We start from the raw sequence: 22,274 nt of genomic DNA, 5'->3' as shown, positions 1-22,274 counted from the left end.
GCCTTCCCAAGTTTCTCTCAGCAGTGAGGAGGAGCCCGTGCCCTCCACCAGCTCCCAACCACCAACTAAAAGGCCAAGGCGAAGAAGCAGCGTGTTGGCCTTCCTGAAAAAGCAGGCAGAAGAACGAGGCCTGTGATGCAGCGCTCGATGAGCGACTTGTTCATTTAATATCAGAGCTTGTGAAAAATAAAAATAAATAAATGTTTAAGTTTTTGAAAACACTAAAGTTGAGTTCTTCAGTTGATGATTCGGATAACACTCAGAAACAGTGCTTCAATAAACAAGCACTTTACATAAAAGGGAAAATTGCCCAAAAGCACCACATGTCATAGCAGCTTTTTCAAATAAAATACAACAGTTACTTTCAACAATATTTGTGCTTTAAATGCAAAATAATGACTGTTGTGTAATGACAAACACTACATGCAAAATAGCAGACCCACTCCAGTGAAATATATCAGCCAAATGTTTATTTAACAACCAAAAACTTGCCTCAGGGGGCTTTCTAATGTACAGTTTACGACACCCTCTGTCCTTAGACCCTTGCAGTCAATTAGGAACAACTCCCAAAAAAAATAAACCTTTAACAGGGGGAAAACATAGAAGAAACCTCAGGGAGAGCAACAGAGCAGGGATCCCTCTCCCAGGACGGACAGAAGTGCGATAGGTGTCGTATGTACAAATAAACATGACAAAAATACAACATAACGGGGTGAACATCAACGAAAAAGATGGAGCTTAGTTGCTTCCAACTGGAACATGCTGCTGCAGCAGGAGTAGCAACAATCCAAGCTTGGCAACCTGCACCACAAGAGACACAATAACGTGCATTAGTAACATGGGGCAAAGCCTGCGAGCTAGTTCAGGCAGTCAACTCGAGCACTTATGCTGCATTCATACATAACGCCCCCTTGCCACTCTACAACCAACCAAACAGTCTCCTTAATATACCGCTCTATTTAACCTGCCAGATCTCTCTCTATGCATTGCTTGCTGCTGCTATTGCTGCAGCTACCTCTACGTCGCTGCTGCTTTCCTGCCCCACCACCACCACAGCTTCCACGCGTAGGCTCGGGGTTAGTTATTTAATCATCACTCATCGTGCTATGTACAGTATATCTGTGGAGTGATGAGAACCGAGCCTAGTCGACGAACTCAACTATATGCTGCTTCTAATAAACATGTTAAAAAAACACATGAGTTGTCTGACTGAAATGTATTCATGGGGAATGATTGCATACTAAACAAAATGAATGATGTAAGAAAGCCATTAATATACTTACTATATAAGGAAATAATCATGGTCATTTAGGTGTGGAGGACGCTCATGTGGGGCTGACACGTGTGCTGCCAGTCTGTCCCTATAGTGCTGACCAGCATGTTCATCCCTCTGCACAGGTCCCTGTGGAGGTAGCGGCACTGGATCCCCTCCCTCAGTTGGCTCCAGGATGTCTCCAGCAGTGAGGCAGATGTTGTGGAGCACTGCACACACTGCTATCACCTTGGGGAAAAAGGTGTGATGACCTTCCAGGGCCTTGAAGAAGATCCCTCTCCACCGTGTCTTCATCATCCCAAAAGCCCTCTCCACAACCGATCGGGCTCTGGCATGGTGTCGGTTGAAGCGCGCCCCCACTCTACCCCTCATTGGTTCCCGGTACGGTGTGATGAGGTTAAGAGGCTCCCTCAGGCACGGGTAACCTCCATCCCCCACAATGTAATGGCCAGCTGGTGGGCAACAGCCCCTCACAAACACTGGACTGTTCCTGAGCACCCTGGTGTCGTGGACCGAACCAGGGTAGCCAACAAAAATGTCCAGGAATGTGCCATAACTGTCACAGATTCCCTGAAGCTGGACAGAGAAGAACAGTTTCCTGTTCAGGTAATCCTGGGCATGGGGGCTATTGGGAGCCTTGATACGGATGTGGCATCCATCTATAGCTCCCACACATTTGCTGAAGGCTGGGCTGTTGGCAAGGCGATGAAAGCCATTGCCAACTTCAGCACACTGTGCCTGTGTGGGGAAATGGATGACCTTCTCCAACAAACATAATATTGCCTCACACATCCTGTGGACAATATCGAAAACTGTCTTGGGCACATCAAAGACCCTGGAGACAACCTAATAGGACAGCCCATGTGCCAGCCAGTAGACCACCAGGAGGACCTCCACATGCTGAACCCAGCCATGGGTCTTCTCCCTCCTGAGAAGGGTCATCAGGGCCTCTATGGATTCCCTCGACAGGCGGTAGTCAAATCTAAGATCTTTGGACTGATCCATATAGATTTGTACCACAGGGACATGGTGGTTGGGGTTGGCGTACATGTTGATCCTCTCCTGTAGAAGACAAAACAGGTGTAAATAGTAAAAGGTTGAAATACATCACGATTGTGGCTTTCCTTTTTTGATGCATATTTGTTGTGTAAGGCAAGCACATGGAGATAGCATTCAAGTTTGCTATGAATAACCAATACTGGAAATATGTTTGTTGGCTAAACCATAAGACCATTTTCTGTCAGAAAGCCCTCAAACCTAACTTCACCCAGGTACACAGAACATATACAGGAACAATTTCAGCTATACTCTTGGTAGTATGTGCAATGTAAGCATCTGTAATCTATCATTAAAACCAGTATCAGAATCCATTTACCCCTTGTAAACCTACTGCCAGCCTCTGCAGTCGTGCTCTCCTCCTCTGAATATTTGCTTTGTTGTTTTGCAAGAAAGCAGCCATTTCTGCCATCTTGCTCTGAAACTGTGATACTGCCCACCTGCTCTTATATAGAATAGAATAGAATAGAATTGTTTAATGTCATCATACATGTACAATGAGATAATAATAAATGCTTCTCCCTTTCAAGGGTGCCATCAATACAAAAACAAAAACATCACAACATAAGACAACAGAATACACGCAGCATACATACTTAAAAATAAAGGAATAAGGAATAAAGTGCAGTAATTATGTCCAGAGGTATAAAAATAAAATTTGTAATGTAATAAATAATAATAATAATAATAGTGTGTATTTATAATAATAATAATAATAATAATAATAATAATAATAGTAATGATATATATGTATATATGTACAGAGTCACATTGATTCACATGATTTCAGGTGTTAAGAGTAATGATGGCTCTTGGGAAAAAACTCTTTGAGTCTGTTTGTTTTGGATGTTATACACCTGTAGCGCCTGCCGGAGGGCAGCAGGTTGAACAGGTGAAAGCCGGGGTGTGAGCTATAGGACACTAATACAGTAGGGTCATTGAGCAACATACTATTCAGCTGGGTGATTATTGGTTATTCAATGAGTAATTCGATAGTACTATCTTTGGGTAAACAACTATTTTGTCCCATAACACATCAATAAGCCAATACAGCTTCAAATGAAATTGAGACTTTTGGCCATATTTTAATATAACATGTTATAAACTTAAGAATGGTGATATGTACAGCAATAAATGTGTAAGTCTAACACGGTTTCCATCAATTGTTTTGTGAGGGGGGAGCGAGGTGGACATGGCCGGAGAGACAGGCCGTTTCTCAATGTCGAGTACAGCTGTTGCAGAGCCACTATTTCAAGTATACTACGTCATCGAGTGGCGCCGAAGGACTGTTTAAATGCTGTTTAAATTCCCAGCATTCGGCACCACTCGATGACGTAGTATACTTGATATATAGTGGCTCTGCAGCAGCTCTACTCAACATTGAGAAACGGCCAACTGGCAAACCAAATCTCGGCTCCTGACCACAACCCGGTTCAGCTGCACGACCACGATTACTGCTAAGAGGATTTTTATTTATGGGCAGTTTTTATGTTACCCGTTTGTTTTGTTGACAGGTTAAAAATGTATTTACTGGCCAGATGCATAACTCTGTCCTTTTGTATGTGCCATTTATAAGCCTTATTTTTAATTTCACCTTGCTCAAGTTTATTTAGAGCAAAGGACTTTACAGACACATTTATTACAAATTGTATGGGATGTCAAATAGGCCATCACACAATTTCGTCTGAAAGTATCACTTTTAGTGTTGAAATTGAGTCATGTTCAGTGATAAAATATTGGTATGCTTTGAATGAACTTTAAAAGAAAGAAGATACATGTGTTAGTAATTTTACTTATGTAGGTTTTGAGCTATGCAGTAACTTGACTCAATTTGTATTGATATAACATCCCTGATATTGCATTTGGATACTTTATGCGTGGAATGATTTGAGGTGGAGATTTAAAATTCAAAAATTAAAGTGGTCATTATGAGTTTCAGTATGACTATAGACATTTCAGTCAGGCAACTCACGTGTTTCTTTAACATGTTTATTAGAAGCAGCATATAGTTGAGTTTGGCGTCTAGGCTCGGGCCTCATCACTCCATAGATCTACATAGCACGATGAGTGATGATTAAATAACTAACCCCGAGCCTACAGGGGTGGAAGCTGAGGTGGTGGTGGGGCAGGCAAGCAGCAGCGACGTAGAGGTAGCTGCAGCAATAGCAGCAGCAAGCAATGTATAGAGAGAGATCTGGCAGGTTAAATGGAGCGGCATATTAAGGAGACTCTGTTTGGTTGGTTGTTGAGTTGAGTTTAAAAACGTTGAATTGTTTGGAGGTTTCCGCGGTGGCTGCCTGCTGGCGGTTGAAGCGTTTCAATGAAATGCGACTTGCGCTTTTTTTTTACGAGGAGGGGGACCGGCATACAGAAGGTGGATGGCTCAACATCCTCCTGGCTGTCCGAGGCAGACTCGGTGGCCTCCTTATCCTCCACTGTGGCCTGGCTCTGGACAGCCTCAGTGGATGTTGAGCCACTGCCAGAAGCCACAGCAGCCTTGGCGGAGTCCATCAGGTTGGGAGGGTCCATGGATGGCCTCCCACCGATGGCCTCATGCATGGCCGTAAAATACGGCCATGTGGCTGCTGTGGCCTCTCCCCTGTCGGTCCCTGTCCCGGTTGGGGGGTATCTCAACTCCTACAAAAACACAAACGTGAGGTAAAGTTATACAACAGCTGCTATGCTGATCAGACAACCGTGGTTTCACAGGCACACATGAGTAAACTAATAAATAATAACATATTACCTTATATTTTCGTTTCAAATTGTCCCACTTTTTGCCGATCTGCGTGGGGGTTACAGAACTGAATAAGCCAAGGGCCTTTAGAATTTCCCTGAGTGATACAAGAGATTTTTCAAGCTGGTCAGCAATTAATAAGGTCTGCAGCAACAGGTGTCATCTAACAAAGCAATCGATATTTAAACTCACAGGTTCAGCAGACAATATTAAAATACCAATTGTAACCACCAATACGTAAATGCTAAGGATCATATGTTCCCAATCCAGGAAAATGTCACTCACTCCCAGGCTTTCTTGGTAGTGTGCCTCCGGCCTGTAAAAAGCTCGTCTTTTTCTGCCCTCACTTTGATGAGGGTCAGTGTTTCCTCATCTTTCCCTGTGAAAAGTGTAAGAAATTAAAATCAATGTTTATATGGCTTAATTTAGATTAAATATACTCTTTTAATTAAAGCTGTTTTATTCTGAAAAACCGGAAGTTCACATACACTCTTAACCTGAAACTGTTTTATTCTGAAAATTCTTCATTTCCGGTTAGCCTTAGCAATTAATTTAAGATGAAAATTACAAGTAGTGTTGCACACTAAAACACACTGACTTTAACACTACACTTATTGACGCTAAGATGTTATTATGTCTGAATATTAAATAAATGTACTTTATTGAAGGACAACCCCGTCGTTTACATGACGTTACTTCCGGCTTCACGTTATCTATGTTTTCAGCCTTTTAGAATGTATCAAACAAAAAGTCATGAAGGAGAATGAGGAGAAAAGGATTGTGGGGGTATACATTAAACACACAATGGCTAGATCTTCTTATTTATTTTAAAATGATACAGAGGAACGAAGGGGAGGAAGACCCGCCCATCGTCGAAGCAGCCAATGAGAAGAGGAGCCAGGAATCGGATATAGACACACATCACGGGGACTCTTCCTCTTGACACGGTGCTGTGTTTGACTTGCTCTGTTTGTTCCAAAACCAACGATACTTTATTAAATTACTCATTTGAACCTTCAGAGACTCCATTAGTCTCTTTGTGACTCTCTCCTGGCTGCGAATCAAAGAATACATATTCAATAGACAAAGTAGAAGGTGTAGCTTAAATCTGTTGGAAGATTTACAAAGTCTGTGATGAGCAATTGATTCTAGTGTATATATAACAACATACCCCAAATCAAATGATAGTGCTGAATGCTAAATAAAGTTTGTGTTGATTTAATACTCTGAATATAAATAAACTTGTTGCACTTTTAAACATCATGGCATGCTGTAGCAGGATTGGGTGCAGTTAAAATGTGGATAAAAAACATTTCGAATATCAGGTGAAATGTCAATAAGGAATGCGGTTGGAAAGTTCTAACTGCATACAGAGGGGCGGAGTTTGATCGCGCATTTCACTTCTTAAATAACTAATACGACGTATCATTATCAATACATTTGCTCCCGCCATGGTTTTGAAATGATTCCAGCGGTGCGCCACGCCTGTTTTATACTCCACCGTTCCCGGAAATGCATCCGTGGAGGAACCAACAGTGTATCCTCGATTATAGCTCCTCCAAAGAGCCTCCTCGACGCTCGATCCTCGGTCCTCGAAGTGCATTTAGAGAAATGAGATGTTCTTCAACATGGCGCACTGAAATCCATTTCCGGGTCACTACCGGAGGACCGAGGGGTCGAGGAGGGGAAATTAGAGAATTGAGAAACCTTCCTTGTCTCCCTCATGTTGGAGGGCCATGGTTCAGAATTGATGCTTTGATCCATCAGAGAGGCGAGCAGATGCACTCCTGTTCTGCAGTGATGGACGACCTGCCCTCATCGCCCCCGAGTAATAACATAAGCAATTAAAAGTGGCTGGTTGGCAGACTTTAGTTAACCCAGATAAATGTTAAACTGGAGAAATGCCTCTCCGGGGCACTGTGTCCTCCGCACTGTGCAGACTGTGAAGGTGGAGAGCTGTGTACAGAGAGGATCCTCTGATGAGCCTTCAAATTTTGAAGTTCAACTTCTAGCATTTAAATGATCCTTTTTCTCAAATAAAACTCATGGGAACCAAGTTTCTTACCAAACTCATTGAAAACAAACTACAAAGCAAATTATCTCAAAGACACATGAGCATTCTAACCAGCTAGCCCCGGCCCATCCTGTCTTCTAATACCAGTGGTAGTTAGGGGGTGATTAGTGATTGACTGTCAGTCCAACATGAGAGGACTAAGAAGTTATAGTTTTCACTAAGGGTTTAACGGTTCACAGAATTCACGGTTCGGTACGTACCTCGGTTTGGGGGTCACGGTTCGGTAAGGGTTCGGTACAACAAGAAAAAGCAAACTCATGTTGAATAATTAACTGTATTACAATATTAAAAACAAACCACAAACAGTACCACACACACTCAGATGCCCAGATTATATAATGGCTGATGTCAAACAAAAAGGTTCAATAAACTGTAAAACTAAAAAGAATGTCTTGAAAATATTACATCATAAATAATAAGAAAGTGTTTCAAGAGCGCATGGCCGTTGAAATATATGCCAATAGCTTCCGTTATTTCTTTTGGTCTCACAGCTTTCATGTCTATTGGCTTCTTAAAAACAGCGGGGATAAGCTGTTGAACTGCTGTTGTCTTTTGCCGGGCTCCGGTGATTCGCAAATCTGGGTGATGCCTTCTGATATGATTTAGCATGTTTGGCGTGTGTTACCATTAGCATACTGCACCGCTGTCGAACAACGCCGACACACCGTCCTCGTCCGATCCACCACTCGCACTCCATCGTTATCGTAGTCCACAGGGAACCCGAAATGTTCCCACACAGCTGATTTAAAAGAAGCAGGTGGGCTCTAGCTCCTGTGTGTTATCTGAAATCGCCATAGTAACTTTTCTTCTTCTTGTTTTTTGTTTGTTTTGTTGTGTTTTCTTCTTGTTCTTCATTTGTTGTTTAAGGGCGGCTGGCAAACAGCTTTTAGGCGCAATACCGCCCCCTGGATTATAAATAGTGTAAAGGATACTGCCCTGAATGACAGACCTTTTTCCCACTCGTAAAAAAAAGGCGTATTCGTCGTGTGACTGCCTGTGCCGAACCTTGATGTCCGAACCGTGATGGCACGGGACCAATACGGATACCGTTGCACCCCTAGTTTTGGCGAGGCTTTCCAACGCTGGAGACAACTGTGGTTGGAAAACGCCATTATGTAGGACTGTCAATGTTAACACCTTAACACTTGTGATCTGTATCTGGAATCAATAAAATCGCCAAGTTTGCCCCAAAGATGCTCCCGTAATACCTTCGCAGATGTTTACAATGAATCACATGGCCATGACAATGCAACGAATAAGGAAGAATCAGTACAAGCTACATCAGTGAGAACCATCACCACCTCGCTGTCAGAAAACTGCACTCTTCCTTCAGGTGTGGTGAAACAACCCAGTCTCACGGCATTTCTTGTTATAGTCATGACATTTAATCTATTGATTCTTGTTCACCATCACGATTTTCCCCTTTTTTTCGTGTCACAAAGAAAGATTTTAAAAGCAATGTATTTCTATTGGTAGTATGTTTCGTGCCTGCAGCACATTTTTTGTCCGTTAGGGTCTTGGAAGACCGGAAGCTGTGGGGTTCATAAAAACATGTTTTTACTCAATATCAAGCCACGATTATTGTTTTTATTTTAAATCGTATAATGTCTGACTTTTTTTGTCGTCTGTGAGGAAAATAAATGGGGTTCAGAGCCTCAGAATACTGAAATCTATATATTTTTTAAATCTTTTTTTCCTTCTAATTTGTTATTCTTTTCTAAATAACACACAATTATCCTTGTTTTTATTTATTTGTTTAATTCCATAATCTCTGGCTTTTTTGGCGTCCGTCAGGAACTGAATTTCAAAATAAAAATAACCGGAAACAGACGTAGACCTATAAGGGACATTTCGAGCATCATTGCGATTGTCAACATTTCTGAGTTTAGGATGGCCGAAGGCACTACACTACCCATAATCCCCAGCTATCGTTCAGGACTACTGTCCCCGTGATTAATCTTCAAGCTCTGGGATTGGATGTTGGAGTGGCAGTGCGCCAAGGTTACGCCGAGCGTCAAACAGCTGTTTGAAATGGAACGAAACCACGCCAGACTATCCAAAACTGGAATCGAACGCCCCCCCCAGAACTACACATGCTAGATATTGTGTTTCGCAAAATGTTCTATGGGACGTCTCAACTGAAGGTTTTCGTTTTTCCCACAATTAGAAGTTGCCAGTATTAAACACATTGGTGTTATCAAATGTAAAACATATAATTAATAAATGGGTGAAAATCGCTTGTGTCCATAATGCGCAGCATTAATATATACCCACATGACAGCTCATTGTTACTTTGTAATTCTACTCCACTACAATTCAGAGGTTAACCTGGTATTTTTACTCCACTATTTATTTGAGTTACTTTGCAGATTGTGATTAATGATGTGAAATATAAACAACCCTTAAATCAGACTTTAGTTACACCTGAGTAAAATTCAGGGAAGGTATTTGTCAAGTGCACACAATCAGGAGATATATTTGATAGTTGGTGCTTGAGAAGACTTAACATGTATCTGCAATTGACATGAATGGAAACGAGTAATAAGGTATATTCATTACTCGTTATTCTCTACTAATAGTTAATTAAAGACTGTGTAATGGCTATTTTGCACATCCCTTTCAAGATTTATTGACGTATCATATACACAACTATGGTGCAGTTATGCAATGAATGAAAAAATTGGGTTGCAGCTGAGGCTCCTCAACAGTGCATTACAAGACATCTATCAATATGTGTGTATACCTCCACACTTAAACTTTCATATTCTGCACATTTATTATACTATTGTAGTGCCGTGAAAAGGGAGTTGGAGGCGGTGTATTAAGAATGGAGTTCCAATCTTTATTATTCATTAATATCAGAAATATCAGAGAGGTTAACACATGAACTGCTCTGCCTGACGAGCTAGCAGGAATGGCAGCTAAAGCTACAGGTGTTCCCACTAAAGGGTCCGTGTGGCAACACAATAAGCAAGATGAATTATGGTCCCAAATGGTGTCACCACACACATAAGAGTATAATTCATATGTATAATATCAGTTAAAATAAGTGCTTCAACATAGTTGTTCAACATTGCAGGAAAACAATATTGTTCTGGCACCCCGTAGTGGCAAAAGTCGGTACTGTAGCTTTAAGGCCCCAAATAGCGCGACTCTCCTTCTTGTGATTTAGTTTACACTGCAAAGCCATGCAGAGCATATCGTAGCTCAGTTCTATGCCACCGATCATTTTGTTTTAATCCTTGGAGTAGATCTGTCTGTACAGATGTAGCACCTAATTTCAGACTCCAGTTTACAGCTTCCTGCCTACGACCTGCCTAAAACCAGTATAGAGGAATGTTAAGCCCTCCCACTATTTTCCAAGAGGGTGTTGCCAGATTTTCAGGTTTTAACCAGTAGATGGCGCTTCATTCACAAATACAGAAAGACAAGTTTCATGGACTTTCAGTTGTGTTTTGAAGAGCATTTGAACACATCAATATTTTAGATCAACTAAAGTATATCTAGTCTTGTTATTCAATAATAGTCTTTATATATTAAATAATCATAATAATAATGTAAATGTTTACATTACACTTCTTTATGTGTTATGCTCATACTTTTACCTTTACAATCGTTTGCTTTAATATGCAGTATATTTTTTGTATATGTTTGTATTTGCTTCCTCCTGCTCCCTTTCGGACACATACTGTATGATTTATTATTATTATTATTAATATGAAGATATTATTAAGATAAGATAAGATGTTACTTTATTGATTGAACATTTTAGTTTAGAATGTGCTGTCCCACGGTAATTCAGAAGGCTCACAGGTCACATTCCGACCATTATTTAAAACAATAGGAGCTTTCACACCGTCTACAGTTTGATTTGTATAGAGGGAGCTCTGTGGCTGAATGGCCAAATTAGGTGTGGCGCATTTATCATAGGTGATCAGAGCTAACTGCCTGCCGTCAGATTTCATTTAAAAAACAGATCTGATTTTAAAACTATTTCTGCGCTCATAAAGAATGATAAGAATAAGAATAACGCGTATTGAACTGGTTTCATTAATTAGTGAGTTTATTTAACACTAGAACCGCCAATCGGGTCAATTTGTGTGATGTGTGTTGTGTGTGTGCAATGTAACTTTTTTTCAATAAAATATTAAAGTCTCCCAGTCCGTGACTTTTCCTGAAAGTGTGTTATGTAGCACCCTATGTTGTTAAAAATTGCATTCTAATAGCGGGTTTTGACGGGTTTAGGTAGGCCTATACAAAAACCTCTGGCGGTTCTAGTGTTAAGGTAATTAGGTACAGTAGAAGCCCTTTTTTATCAGTAACGAATTTAGCAGTTGAACATAAAAGTCAACTAACTGAGGGTCACTTGCAATGACAGTGTTGTGTCTAACTGTAAGCTTGTCACTAAGAGTAACCTACTGTTAATTTAGCTGCTGGAGAAGAAAGATCAGGGGGGGAGGGGGAGAGAGAGCTGTGGTTGATGGGCCATTAGTTGTGTAAATACACAGCTGAGAGCTGCCGTTTCATTCAGAATGTTTAAAAAACGGTAACAACGGACTACTTTTCTTAGCGGATGCATGTCAATTTAAATCAATACATACAACTATTTTTTAAATCAATAAAAACATTTTCTAAATCCATAAAAGCATTTAAATTGATATTGGGAGTCATGTCGTTACTTTGTTGAGAATGTGGCCATGTAATAAGCGGGATAATTTGCAGCGACTTGTTCCTTATGGGGAAAATAACACCCTGATCAGGATCCCTCCTCTACGCTTTGGGATCCTGATCTGCCGACGAGGCTCCATTAAAATATAAATATTTTTAGTGAATTACTAGTGAATTACTGAGTTTAGGCACGTTAATAACGTTTTAATGAAGTTGAATACAGTATATTCATATGTGTCAGTGATTTCATGTCAATTTGGCGAACATAAACATAAATAATCGTGGTGAAGATGATGAGTAAATTAGGATTAAAAATCGAGAGCCGGGCTGCATTTCCTCCCGTTCGTTTTTTTCGACTAAACAACATTATTTTGTTAAATGGTGATGTTTTGTAAATGATTACATGTCTCTTATTTAGCACAGAGTATGATATCTGTGACATATGGATCTTAACAAAGTTCCGCTGTACATCCAGCGCACTTTATCTGAATTTATTTCACATGAGCTCCAGTGTGGAACCCCACTGCACCCCCTGGTGGATCAATGATCCATTGCAGCTGGCTTCATTATAATTACATTTATCTATCACGGGGGCGGTCTCAAGTAAAGCTGGAGGTTTTCCCTTGAGCGAGGGCAGATCACGTACCAATCACGGCCCTCGCGTTTCAAACTGTCTGAAATGAATCGCTACATCTGTAAGTATACAAAATTACCTGTGTGCCAAGTTATGTGTTTCAAAAATGTGGTTTAATTGATTGTGTGGTTTCAATGTTTAAGATAAGCTAAGCTAACTAGCTGCTAAGCTAACGGACATAGCTCATTCTTAGCATAGGCTGTTATACTGCACTCTATTTGCATTATATTGCACATGTATTATTTCAATTGTGTAACTTGTGTTGTATTTTTCTGTTTATTCTTGCAGTTTTAGAATTTCAAGCCTCAGTAAATGGTCAACTCAACAACTGTCTTCTGAGTCTTGGTTCGCTATCTGTTAAGCTATGCAGTGCGATGCATACGCAAGGGCAGAATAAATATATTAGGCGTTAAGCACTTTGTCAGGCTTAATATTTATCTTTTGATACCCCCAAAGCTTTTTTCTTATTTAAAAGACCTTAATCTAAAGTATTATTTAATGTTTAAATAAAGGTTAATTCGTTTTCCTTTTTTGCACCTCCTCCTATTAATATCTTTGTACATCCTGCACTAAACTGTTTTATTGTAGAGATCACTTATAGTCTCTTCTTGATTTTTTATATTCTATATTTCTATCACGGACCTTCTACTTTCCCCGTATGAAAGTACTCTTAATATTTTTTTCATCAAATATAACCATACTTGCCAACCCTCCCGATTTCATAGCCCTCTCCCGGTTTTCCTCCCGGGGTCATATTTCTCCCGCTTTTCTCCCGATTTCTGAACAAATCAGATGTACACACAACTGTTTCCACTCGGACTTTATTACAGCTACACCATTGTTTGGTTTGCATGGTAGCGCTTCTCTTTAGTAGCGTGCGCAACTACAGTAGATAGCCACAGAAAAACAGAACAAGAATAGACAACTCGACCCTCTGCTCACTTCTTTCCTGGTCCAGCCCACACATGCTCCATAAAGGATGGTGCTACAGGCCGCACGGCATTGCACTCAGAACTACAATAAGCATGTTAATGTTAATCTAGGTCTCAAGCAGTGGCGGCTGGTGGAAATTATTTTAGGTGGGGCTATTGTAATGGTGAATAAACCACACGGGGAACATTTTGAGAAATGTTGCGGGAGCTGCTGCACTAGCTACATTAGCAAAACAAACGCTTATTTCTCTTGCAAATGGTGCGGCGGGCTTCAAACACGTTCCCCTCCACTGGTTTCAACCAAGCACTAAATTAGATGTTTTCCAACCAAATACGGTTGAACTGACACTTCCCCATATTTATTTGTAAGTAGATTCGAAGATACATGAGTTTCTGACTGCCGCAAGCTGAAGCTTGGTTGCTAGGTTACTAGCTGGGTGTTCTCCAATAAGGGGCCGGGGGAAACAAAGTTAGTAATTACTGGTTCCATGTTGATTTAATTCAATACAAATTGTTGGGGGGAACTGAAAGGCTATTACCCTACTGGTTACTTTGCAGCCCTGACATTTCCCCTAAAACACATTTAGACGCTATCGCAACACAGAAGTGCCTTTCAAATCCGATCATTTTTAAGACCTTCTTAATCATATTTAAGACCTTTCTTATTTTTTTGGTCATATTTAAGACCTTTTTAAGGCCTTACATTCAGATTATCAAATGTAAGACTTTTTAAGAGGAGACTAAATACGAACATTATATGAAGACACAGACGTGGTTCAGAAACACAGAAATATTAGAAAACAGACCATTAAGGCAAAACATCTAATTTGATGGATGCTGTCAAAACTCAACTACAATAATGTGTGTGTGTGTGTGTGTGTGTGTGTGTGTGTGTGTGTGTGTGTGTGTGTGTCAGTGTGTGTGTGTGTGTGTGTGTGTGTGTGTGTGTGTGTGTGTGTGTGTGTGAGTGAGTGAGTGAGTGAGTGAGTGAGTGTGTGTGTGTGTGTGTGTGTGTGTGTGTGTGTGTGTGTGTGTGTGTGTGTGTGTGTGTGTGTGTGTGTGTGTGTGTGTGTGTGTGTGTGCGTGCACGTGTGTTTATTTAGCACGGGCACATAGCATCTGTCCCCGGCTGTTTGAAGAGCAAGCATGGGAAACAAAAGACAGTGTTTACCTCTTTGCATCCAGCTAGTCACACACACAGTTACAATCACACTCCCTCTAATTGTCATAATTAATAGATAGTTTAGCTTCTCACCATCATTTGCTGTGGCCCACTGATGTTAACGATCGTAACTGAAAGGCTGCCTGTCAAACGTAAACATTCAGCCACGTGACTCGCAAACTCTCGCGAGAGTTTTACACAAGACGGATCCTTTCTAGCCATAACCCTGCACCGGGCGCTGACATTGGCGCCCGGTGATCATCAGATTTGACGACGCTGATTGGCTGAAATTATGCTTCGGAGCCATAGCTTACAGATAGCAACGGTCAGCTGCTAGGGGCTGCTGCTGCACTGGTTGAGGGCTCCTCTCTTAGCGCCCACACTCTAAGAAAAATCCGTAAAATGATGGCCAATGTGGTGTAAAATTTTACTGTTTAAGTACTGTAATCGACTTTTACATTACTTTTGCCGTTGAAAACAGCGTTGCCAGGTCTGCTTATTATAAGTTTCCCCCAAGATTTTATTTGAAAATAGCAGGTCTACAAGCTCACAACGCGTCGCGTCGCGGCACGTTGTGATCTGCTATTTTCTAATAGTTGCTGTATAGGTTTAAAGTGCTCATGTGGCCCACTTCACTTCTTTTGGGCTTATTTTCTCTAGACCTTGTGGCTTGTTTGTGTCCCTCACAGAATCTGGCAACACTGGTTGCGCATTGCATTGTGGGTGCTTTTGCACGGTAAAAAATATCTGTGGCCGCCATTACAGGAATCCCGCACTGAAAGTGAACCTGAAAGTCTGCTCGGTAGGTTGGTTCATTGTGTTTAATTTGGGAATGGAACCTCATTTCTTAATCAAAAAGGACATTTATGGTAAACATAACATTTGTGTTAATGTTAAATATTTGTTTTATTACGTGTACGTCTGGCAGGTAACTCTCTTCTAACTGGCCCCAGTTAGAATATAGTCCTTAAGCAGTATCCCCCCGTGCAAAAGTTGGCCAGTTCATTGAATTGATAGGTAAAGTTTGTATTTATGGTTAGTTTATTTTCGCAGGTTTGTGTGTTGTTGTTTTATTAGTATCTTTCCAACCTGGCTAACGTTAGCTTCCATTGGCACAGTGTTTTCCCCCCAAACACCGCGGTCAATACAGCTATAATAATATCATATCGACTAATATATATTCGATAGGCTTTGTTGACATTTGAAGGTGTGTGTGTGTTATGTTGTGGTTACATTTGGATTAAAAGTAGTATTGCAAAAGGCCGCGGGCTAACGTTAGCTTCCCGTTAGCTTCCATTGGTACAGTGTTTTCCGCCCAAACACTGCGGTCAATACAGCTATAATAGTATCATATCGACTAATATATATTCGATAGGCTTCGTTGACATTTGAAGGTGTGTGTGTTATGTTGTGGTTACATCTGGATTAAAAGTAGTATTGCAAAAGGACGCGGGCTAACGTTAGCTTCCCGTTAGCTTCCATTGGCACAGTGTTTTCCCCCCAAACACTGCGGTCAATACAGCTGCCAAAATCTGGACAAACTTAATGATTATTATCCACTTTCTTCTTACCAGAGAGGTGCGAGGTTGCTCATTCCTCTTAAACACATGCCAACATGGAGCTTGTGAAAGATGTGGTTAAGAAAGCCATACCATCGCTCAGTAGTGATAAGATGGATGCACTCATGGCTAGACTGGTGGAATTAGGAGTTCAATGTGAAGATGACCTGATCCTTGTGGATGCCCCGGACATTCAGGACACTCTGCCACTCATTCAGTGCAGAAGACTCGTTAAGGCTTTCCAAGGAGGTAAGTTTTTTTATTTGTAACCCTAATCTGCACAGTACTGAGGGGTGGACAACACCGACAAAATCAAATATCACCATTATGTATTTATGACTATGTAATGTTAACAGTTGGGTAAGTTCAGTTCATTCTTTAAAATCAGGAAAACACAACAGGTATCACAATATGATACCCAAAATCCTATTCAATAATCTCATATGATATATCAATATATTGCCCAACCCTGTATACTGTCTGTACAAATTCACAGACCCTTAAGGGTCCATTTGTACCCCTGGTGGTCTCCAACGGACATTGAAAACCAGTGTATTAATTAATTAGTAGCATTGGTGATGTGGTTAATTTATGGGGTATGTCATCCATAGATTCACAAGCTGCACCACAGTTCAGAAGCCCTGGCCCTGGCCCTACATCTACACCTCTGCCACAGAGTGATGATCTGTCCCCAACACCACCTGAAGCACCACCTGCCCATACCCCATCTGCCCAATCCCCATCCTGTGAGCCATATTCCATACCATGGCACAAAATGCCCTCAAAGCTCATGGATGTGTTGGGTGAAAAGAAATGGGTAAAGTCGAAAGAAAGACTACAGATGGTTCGGATCGTTGTTGATGATTACCTCCATAAACACCCTGGAAGACCTGGTAGATCCAAGCTGATGGAAATCGCCAAGAACATTGTAGGACAATATCCTCTGTCTTTCAAACAGACAGAGCCTTTTGGAAATATGCCGTTTGCAAAAGATGGTTGTGGTCCTCTCTTTACCCAGCTAGAAAACAGAGTTGAAAATATTAAGAGAACATCAACCCCAGGAAAGAGGCGAGCAGAGGGTGGAGAGGGTGAAGTTCAGCGGAAGAAAAAGTCAAGAAATTCCGATCGTTATGGATGTGTGGAGTGGGATGTTGCTGTAAAGGGAACTGAGAGTAGAGCAGAACTGCTGTCAAAACGAAATGAATTGAAAAGTGCCTTCAAAACCCATGATCCTCAGGTAGGGCTCCAACCATCCATTATGTTCTTGTGTATGTATGGATTACTTTTTGATTGAGTAATTGAGAGGCTAATATTTGAGTTTGATTTATTTTTGGTATATCAATTCAAATTGGTTTTGTATAACTAACAAAAAATAACTGATCTACAAGTTCACAATGGGACTCGTTGTGCGCTTGTATATCAGCTATTTTCACCCGAAATTGATTTATCTGTATTTATATTGATCATTTGTTTTATTATTGATTGAATTTATTAGTTTGATTAACTGTTGCCTCATATCTTTAGGAGTCATCTGTTTCGAAAACTGATGGCTGAAACATATCCCATCCAGCGTGAAACCATCAACGACGGAACCAATGTAAAGGTCCTAAAGGAAGAGTGGCCATTTCTATTTGAAGCTGCTCACCTGTTTGATCATGCATCTAGACTCCTTGGCTTTTCGTTACAAAACAAGCTGGCACAGGAGCTTTCCAAAAAAGAACCGGGCATCAACAACTTCCTTGACACCAAAGGGATGAAGATGGGTGAAGGTCCAGTACAGCTGATCTGTGGCATTGTGAGATACTTCAAGGAAAACCCTGATCACCTTTTCTGCAAAAATGAGGTACATTTTATGGATTTTAAACCCCACTTTGCGCTGCTGATAATATCGAAATTGGTAAACCATCTCTCCTGGAAACGAAGATAAAAGGAAATCAGTAAAATCCTTGATTTATTTTCCCGACCAGGAGAAAATCCCTCATATAATTATACACTTCCATCCCGGCAGAGCTCCTCTGTCTTGGAGGACCAAATGCTGTCCCCTAATAGAACAAGGTCTTGTAAGGACAGACTTTCCCCCCCTGACCGAAAAGGATTCTGATCCTAACATTAATCGATTATGTTTGTGTAAACAATATTTTTTTATAACTACTATTAACATTATTGTCTATGGTTGCCTCTGATACAGACGCTGGCAGATGGTCTATTTGCCTGCCTGACTGTGTGTTTGCGTACATTGGAAACATAAAATCAACACATTCATATGTGTATCTTTGTTGTTTTATTTTCCGAAAACAGTACTCCGCAGATGCTGAACTCAGCCTCCCCTGTACCCCATGCATCCTAATCAGAGGTTTGTAGTTGAATCATTTTTGCATCCCAGCAAGCTTGGAGATATGTTCTCCATTTGTTCTTAGGTTTACTGATGAGACGATTTGTTGTGATGAAAAGGTATAGAGTTGGTTGATTTTGTTTTGTAAATGGTGCTCAGAACTATGTTGATTAGGGCCAAAATCTTTAAATTTAAGTACACTTGTATGTAAAGTCTGACAAACTAAATGCAGAATACCTTTTCAAAGTATTTGTTGCTTGTTCTTACCATAACCTGTGTTTGGGCTGAGTATGGAAGATTTGGCACGTGTGTACGTTATTATTTTTTTAAATTACTAATACATATTGTTTTTGTGATCTATGTTTAAGGTGACCATCTATTCCAGATTGCTGTTGATCAGGAAGTTGTGAATGACCACATCACCTCCCCCATTGTGGCCCTGAGCTATGCTTTCTGCTTGTTTTATGTCTGCAACATTGAATATCCAAAGGAGATGTCTCTTACCCTGGAATTCATGCAAAGGTAAGCAGCTCATTGTTTTGAAATGTATAAGCTGGGGTATTCAAATTCTGAGACTGAGGGCTTCCCACCAGACAAAGCATGTAAAAAGGTATCCACTCATCGTCCCGTAGATTACTAGCATAGTTGTGCTCAATTCCAGGATGCTTATGGGATCATGATTATTAAATATAATATATATTATATGTTTTGATCCCATTGACACTCTACAATCGAGCCAAGATATTCATTGCTCTTTGACAGGGGTCTTCAATGTTGTTCAGTCCAAGGACCCCTTAGCTGAGAGAGATGAACCAGGGACCCAAATACTGCCTAAAATTGTATTGCAGATTCAACTTTTTCATAGAGTTCATAGACCTGTTTGACAGCACTATCACCAGTGTTGTGTAAAGTTTGTTTGCTTACACATGATCTTTTCTATTGTTTGTTTCATGTTAATGTGTATTATCAAACATATAATCACTTAAACCCTCAATACTTAATAAATGTTCCTATAACACAGGCAGCACATTTTGCAGCTTCCTGTTGAAGGCCCATGCTCTTTCATATAACTTCAGACTACACCAAGTACATAGAAAAGGTCTGTCCTAAGGCATTTGGCATTTATTAGGCTCTGACACTGGGTGATTGGGAAAACATGTACAATATTCCTAACAACTATCTCTGAGCTATCTCTTTAACCAAAGACACACATTTAGGCTATTCTATGTGAGCTGCTTTTGTGACTAATATAACAAAATCCATACCAGGATTCATGCCCCAATGTTAATACTTGTTGTGTAACGTCTACATTTGCACCGAGTGTCACAGTTACCACTCCACTCAACGTTTGACGCCTGTGCTCTTGTTGCAGATGAGCTTAGTGGTTGTGTCACACTTAAGATTGACTGAAATCTGACAAGTAGACTGCGATATTGAAAGTAGCAAATTTAGATGCAGTTTTAATGCAGTGGTTGTATGTGTGAAATCAAAGTTGAGCAACTATGTTATCTATTTTGTGACTAAAATGTATATAGACTGTGTACAATCATAATCGATGCAAATAAATCAACCCTCTTTACCTTGGTTGCCTGTAAAGCTGCTGCAATGAAATCTGGACCTCCGTCTTTGTGCACTGGATCACAACTCGCCTATCGTGATTATGTGAATTGGTCTGCATTATGAGAATACAAACAAACATGATCCACCTATAGTATGTAGCCAATAACCAAAACCATTGTGGATTTAGTAACTCTTCCTGTCAAATTTTCACTTGTGCCTTTAACAAACTATAACACCGCACACTGTCACCTCTAAATTGTATATGTATGTTTAACAAACACACAACTCCACGATAAATGTAGCAAATACCAAGACATTTTACATATAAAATATAGAGGCTGCTACAGTAGGCTGCTGTAGGCTATGTCACAGTGGTGATTATGACAGGAAAAGTCACTAAATACACTATATAGCCTAGTTTGTCAGCACAAAATAATAGTTTTGTTAATTCATATTGTAAAGGTGCATAATGTTTGTATTCTCAAATGCAAACCTATTACCACCACCGAGGAGTGGTGATCCAGAACGGGTTCAGAGGGACCAGAAAGAGGTCCCACTGTCATTGAAACAATCTTCCCGGACAGCACTGTTTACAACAGACTCGCCGGCCATTTTTGACGGCTCATGTAAATTATATATTTTTTTGTCACAAAATAGACCATTACTCATTGTTCATTAATTTTAGACATACATTTCAGATTAAAAGTTTGTTATCAATCGTCACAACTTCTTTCAGCACTCGTGACTACTAGCGACTACTACTAGCTGTGCTACTCATGCACTGAGTTAACGGTGCCCTGAGATCGTTCATTGCACGTACAGTATATCCACACAAGTCACAGGTGCACGGGTTATGCTGAGATTTCCAGTATAGTATGTTGGTGATGAGCAGACTTTAACAGCACGTTGTCTGAGTTGCTCAGCTTACAGGAGCAAAGTGTTATTGTAGTAGTAGTATTTTGCAACATTAGCTGTAGATGGAAACACACACACGGGCATGGTGGAGAAAACAAATGTATGCTATTTTAGACGGCTCCACTCCTGTAGAGCCACACTACAAGTAGTATCTCAGCTTTGTCTGCATGTTACTCTTTAGTTCAGTTTCATTCATTTAGTTGCATGTGCAGCTAAACATATTTCTGTTTCCTTAGAGTTTTCTTTGGAATGAATCCTGACCGAGGGTCCAAGGCTGAGATGAAGGGGAAGAAACAGCATCACATTCCTCCAAAACTGTCGAAGCTCGTGACTGAGCTGAAGGAATTTGACTGGCACATGTGAGCTTTCCTCAAAGCTCAAAACCGAACTTTTTGGACTGGACTTTTGGACTAAACATACCAACACACACACACTTAAAAAAAAAAAAAGTTTACTTTTTTTTTAATTTGTCACTGCATGTTCTCCTACAGGTTGGGGCAGCGACTGTCAGCGGGGAATGTTGAGTGGGAGGTGTAGGACGGAGTTGCTACATCCTCTTGGAGGGGGCTCCTCCTTCCTCACTGACAGGTGAGCCAGTAGGGTGCAACAGCAGTGGCAAACATTGGGAGGAATTTATAACTACTAATTTGATCTTGAGGTGCACATGTACACACAGCCCGACCTCTAACATCATGGTGTTAAGAAAAAGGTTATTGTTGCTGTTATTTTACATACTTGAATGTATGTTCATGTTAGGGTTTTACAATTGTATGGAAATGTCTTAAAAAAAAAACATTTGTATGGCACTCAGGTAGCGAGGGGTAAAATTATTGCCCACCACCACAGATTCTTTGGGTTCAAATCCCCCATGTTCGGGGGGAGGGAAGTTGGGAGGGTGATATTTGTCACTGCATGTTCTCCTACAGGTTGGGGCAGTGCCTGTCAGCGGGGAATGTTGAGTGGGAGGTGTAGGACGGAGTCGCTACATCCTCCTGGAGGGGGCTCCTCCTTCCTCACTGACAGGTGAGCCAGTAGGGTGCAACAGCAGTGGGAGAAAAGTTCAGTTTTTTCATTTCATCATTAAATGCACTTTATACATTAGCAAAAAGGAAATAAATGCACTTTTATGGAAAAAATGGTATACATTTTGTTCAATTTCTATATATTGTGCTTTATTCAGTTTGCTTGAAAGTGTAATGATTGTTATTTATTTAGGATTAGGATATATATATATTTTTTATCCCAAGATTTAAAAAAAAAGATATTGGGATTAACGGAAGTGTCTGTAAATAGTACATACTAAGGACTGTTAAAATACGGAATTGTCCGTATTAGGATTAACAGAAGTGTCCGTAAATATTACGGACAAAGT

At 40.5% G+C, this 22,274-nt stretch overlaps 2 protein-coding genes across 3 annotated transcripts; one reads left to right on the top strand and one right to left on the bottom strand.

Moving 5' to 3' along the window:
- Positions 1 to 450: 450 nt before the first annotated feature.
- Positions 451 to 8,252, bottom strand: LOC307022038 (uncharacterized protein; the record flags this gene model as incomplete). Its single annotated transcript, XM_079654613.1, has 8 exons — positions 451 to 801; positions 1,284 to 2,335; positions 2,649 to 2,769; positions 4,302 to 4,966; positions 5,076 to 5,163; positions 5,352 to 5,445; positions 7,766 to 7,904; positions 8,160 to 8,252. 5 exons carry the CDS (start codon positions 8,250 to 8,252, stop codon positions 4,586 to 4,588), a joined length of 795 nt encoding a protein of 264 aa, XP_079510739.1. The 3' UTR covers positions 451 to 801; positions 1,284 to 2,335; positions 2,649 to 2,769; positions 4,302 to 4,585.
- Positions 8,253 to 14,932: 6,680 nt separating this feature from the next.
- LOC307021618 (uncharacterized protein) lies at positions 14,933 to 22,038 on the top strand. Of its 2 annotated transcripts, XR_013803210.1 has the most exons (7): positions 14,933 to 15,338; positions 16,111 to 16,344; positions 16,707 to 17,332; positions 17,620 to 17,938; positions 18,394 to 18,448; positions 18,796 to 18,949; positions 21,139 to 22,038. XR_013803210.1 is itself a non-coding variant. In XM_079653875.1 (6 exons), exons 2-6 carry the CDS (start codon positions 17,322 to 17,324, stop codon positions 21,263 to 21,265), a joined length of 666 nt encoding a protein of 221 aa, XP_079510001.1. In that variant the 5' UTR covers positions 14,943 to 16,344; positions 16,707 to 17,321; the 3' UTR covers positions 21,266 to 21,743. The 2 variants fall into 2 exon arrangements, 1 of the variants encoding a protein (XP_079510001.1); XM_079653875.1 differs by having other exon boundaries at positions 14,943 to 16,344; positions 21,139 to 21,743.
- The last annotated feature ends 236 nt before the right edge of the window (positions 22,039 to 22,274 follow it).

Source organism: Notothenia rossii, assembly GCF_949606895.1.
Source record: "Notothenia rossii genome assembly, chromosome: 10".
Taxonomy (NCBI): domain Eukaryota; kingdom Metazoa; phylum Chordata; class Actinopteri; order Perciformes; family Nototheniidae; genus Notothenia; species Notothenia rossii.
Note: the sequence above shows the minus strand (reverse complement) of the source record. Positions and strands in the feature narration are given on the sequence as shown.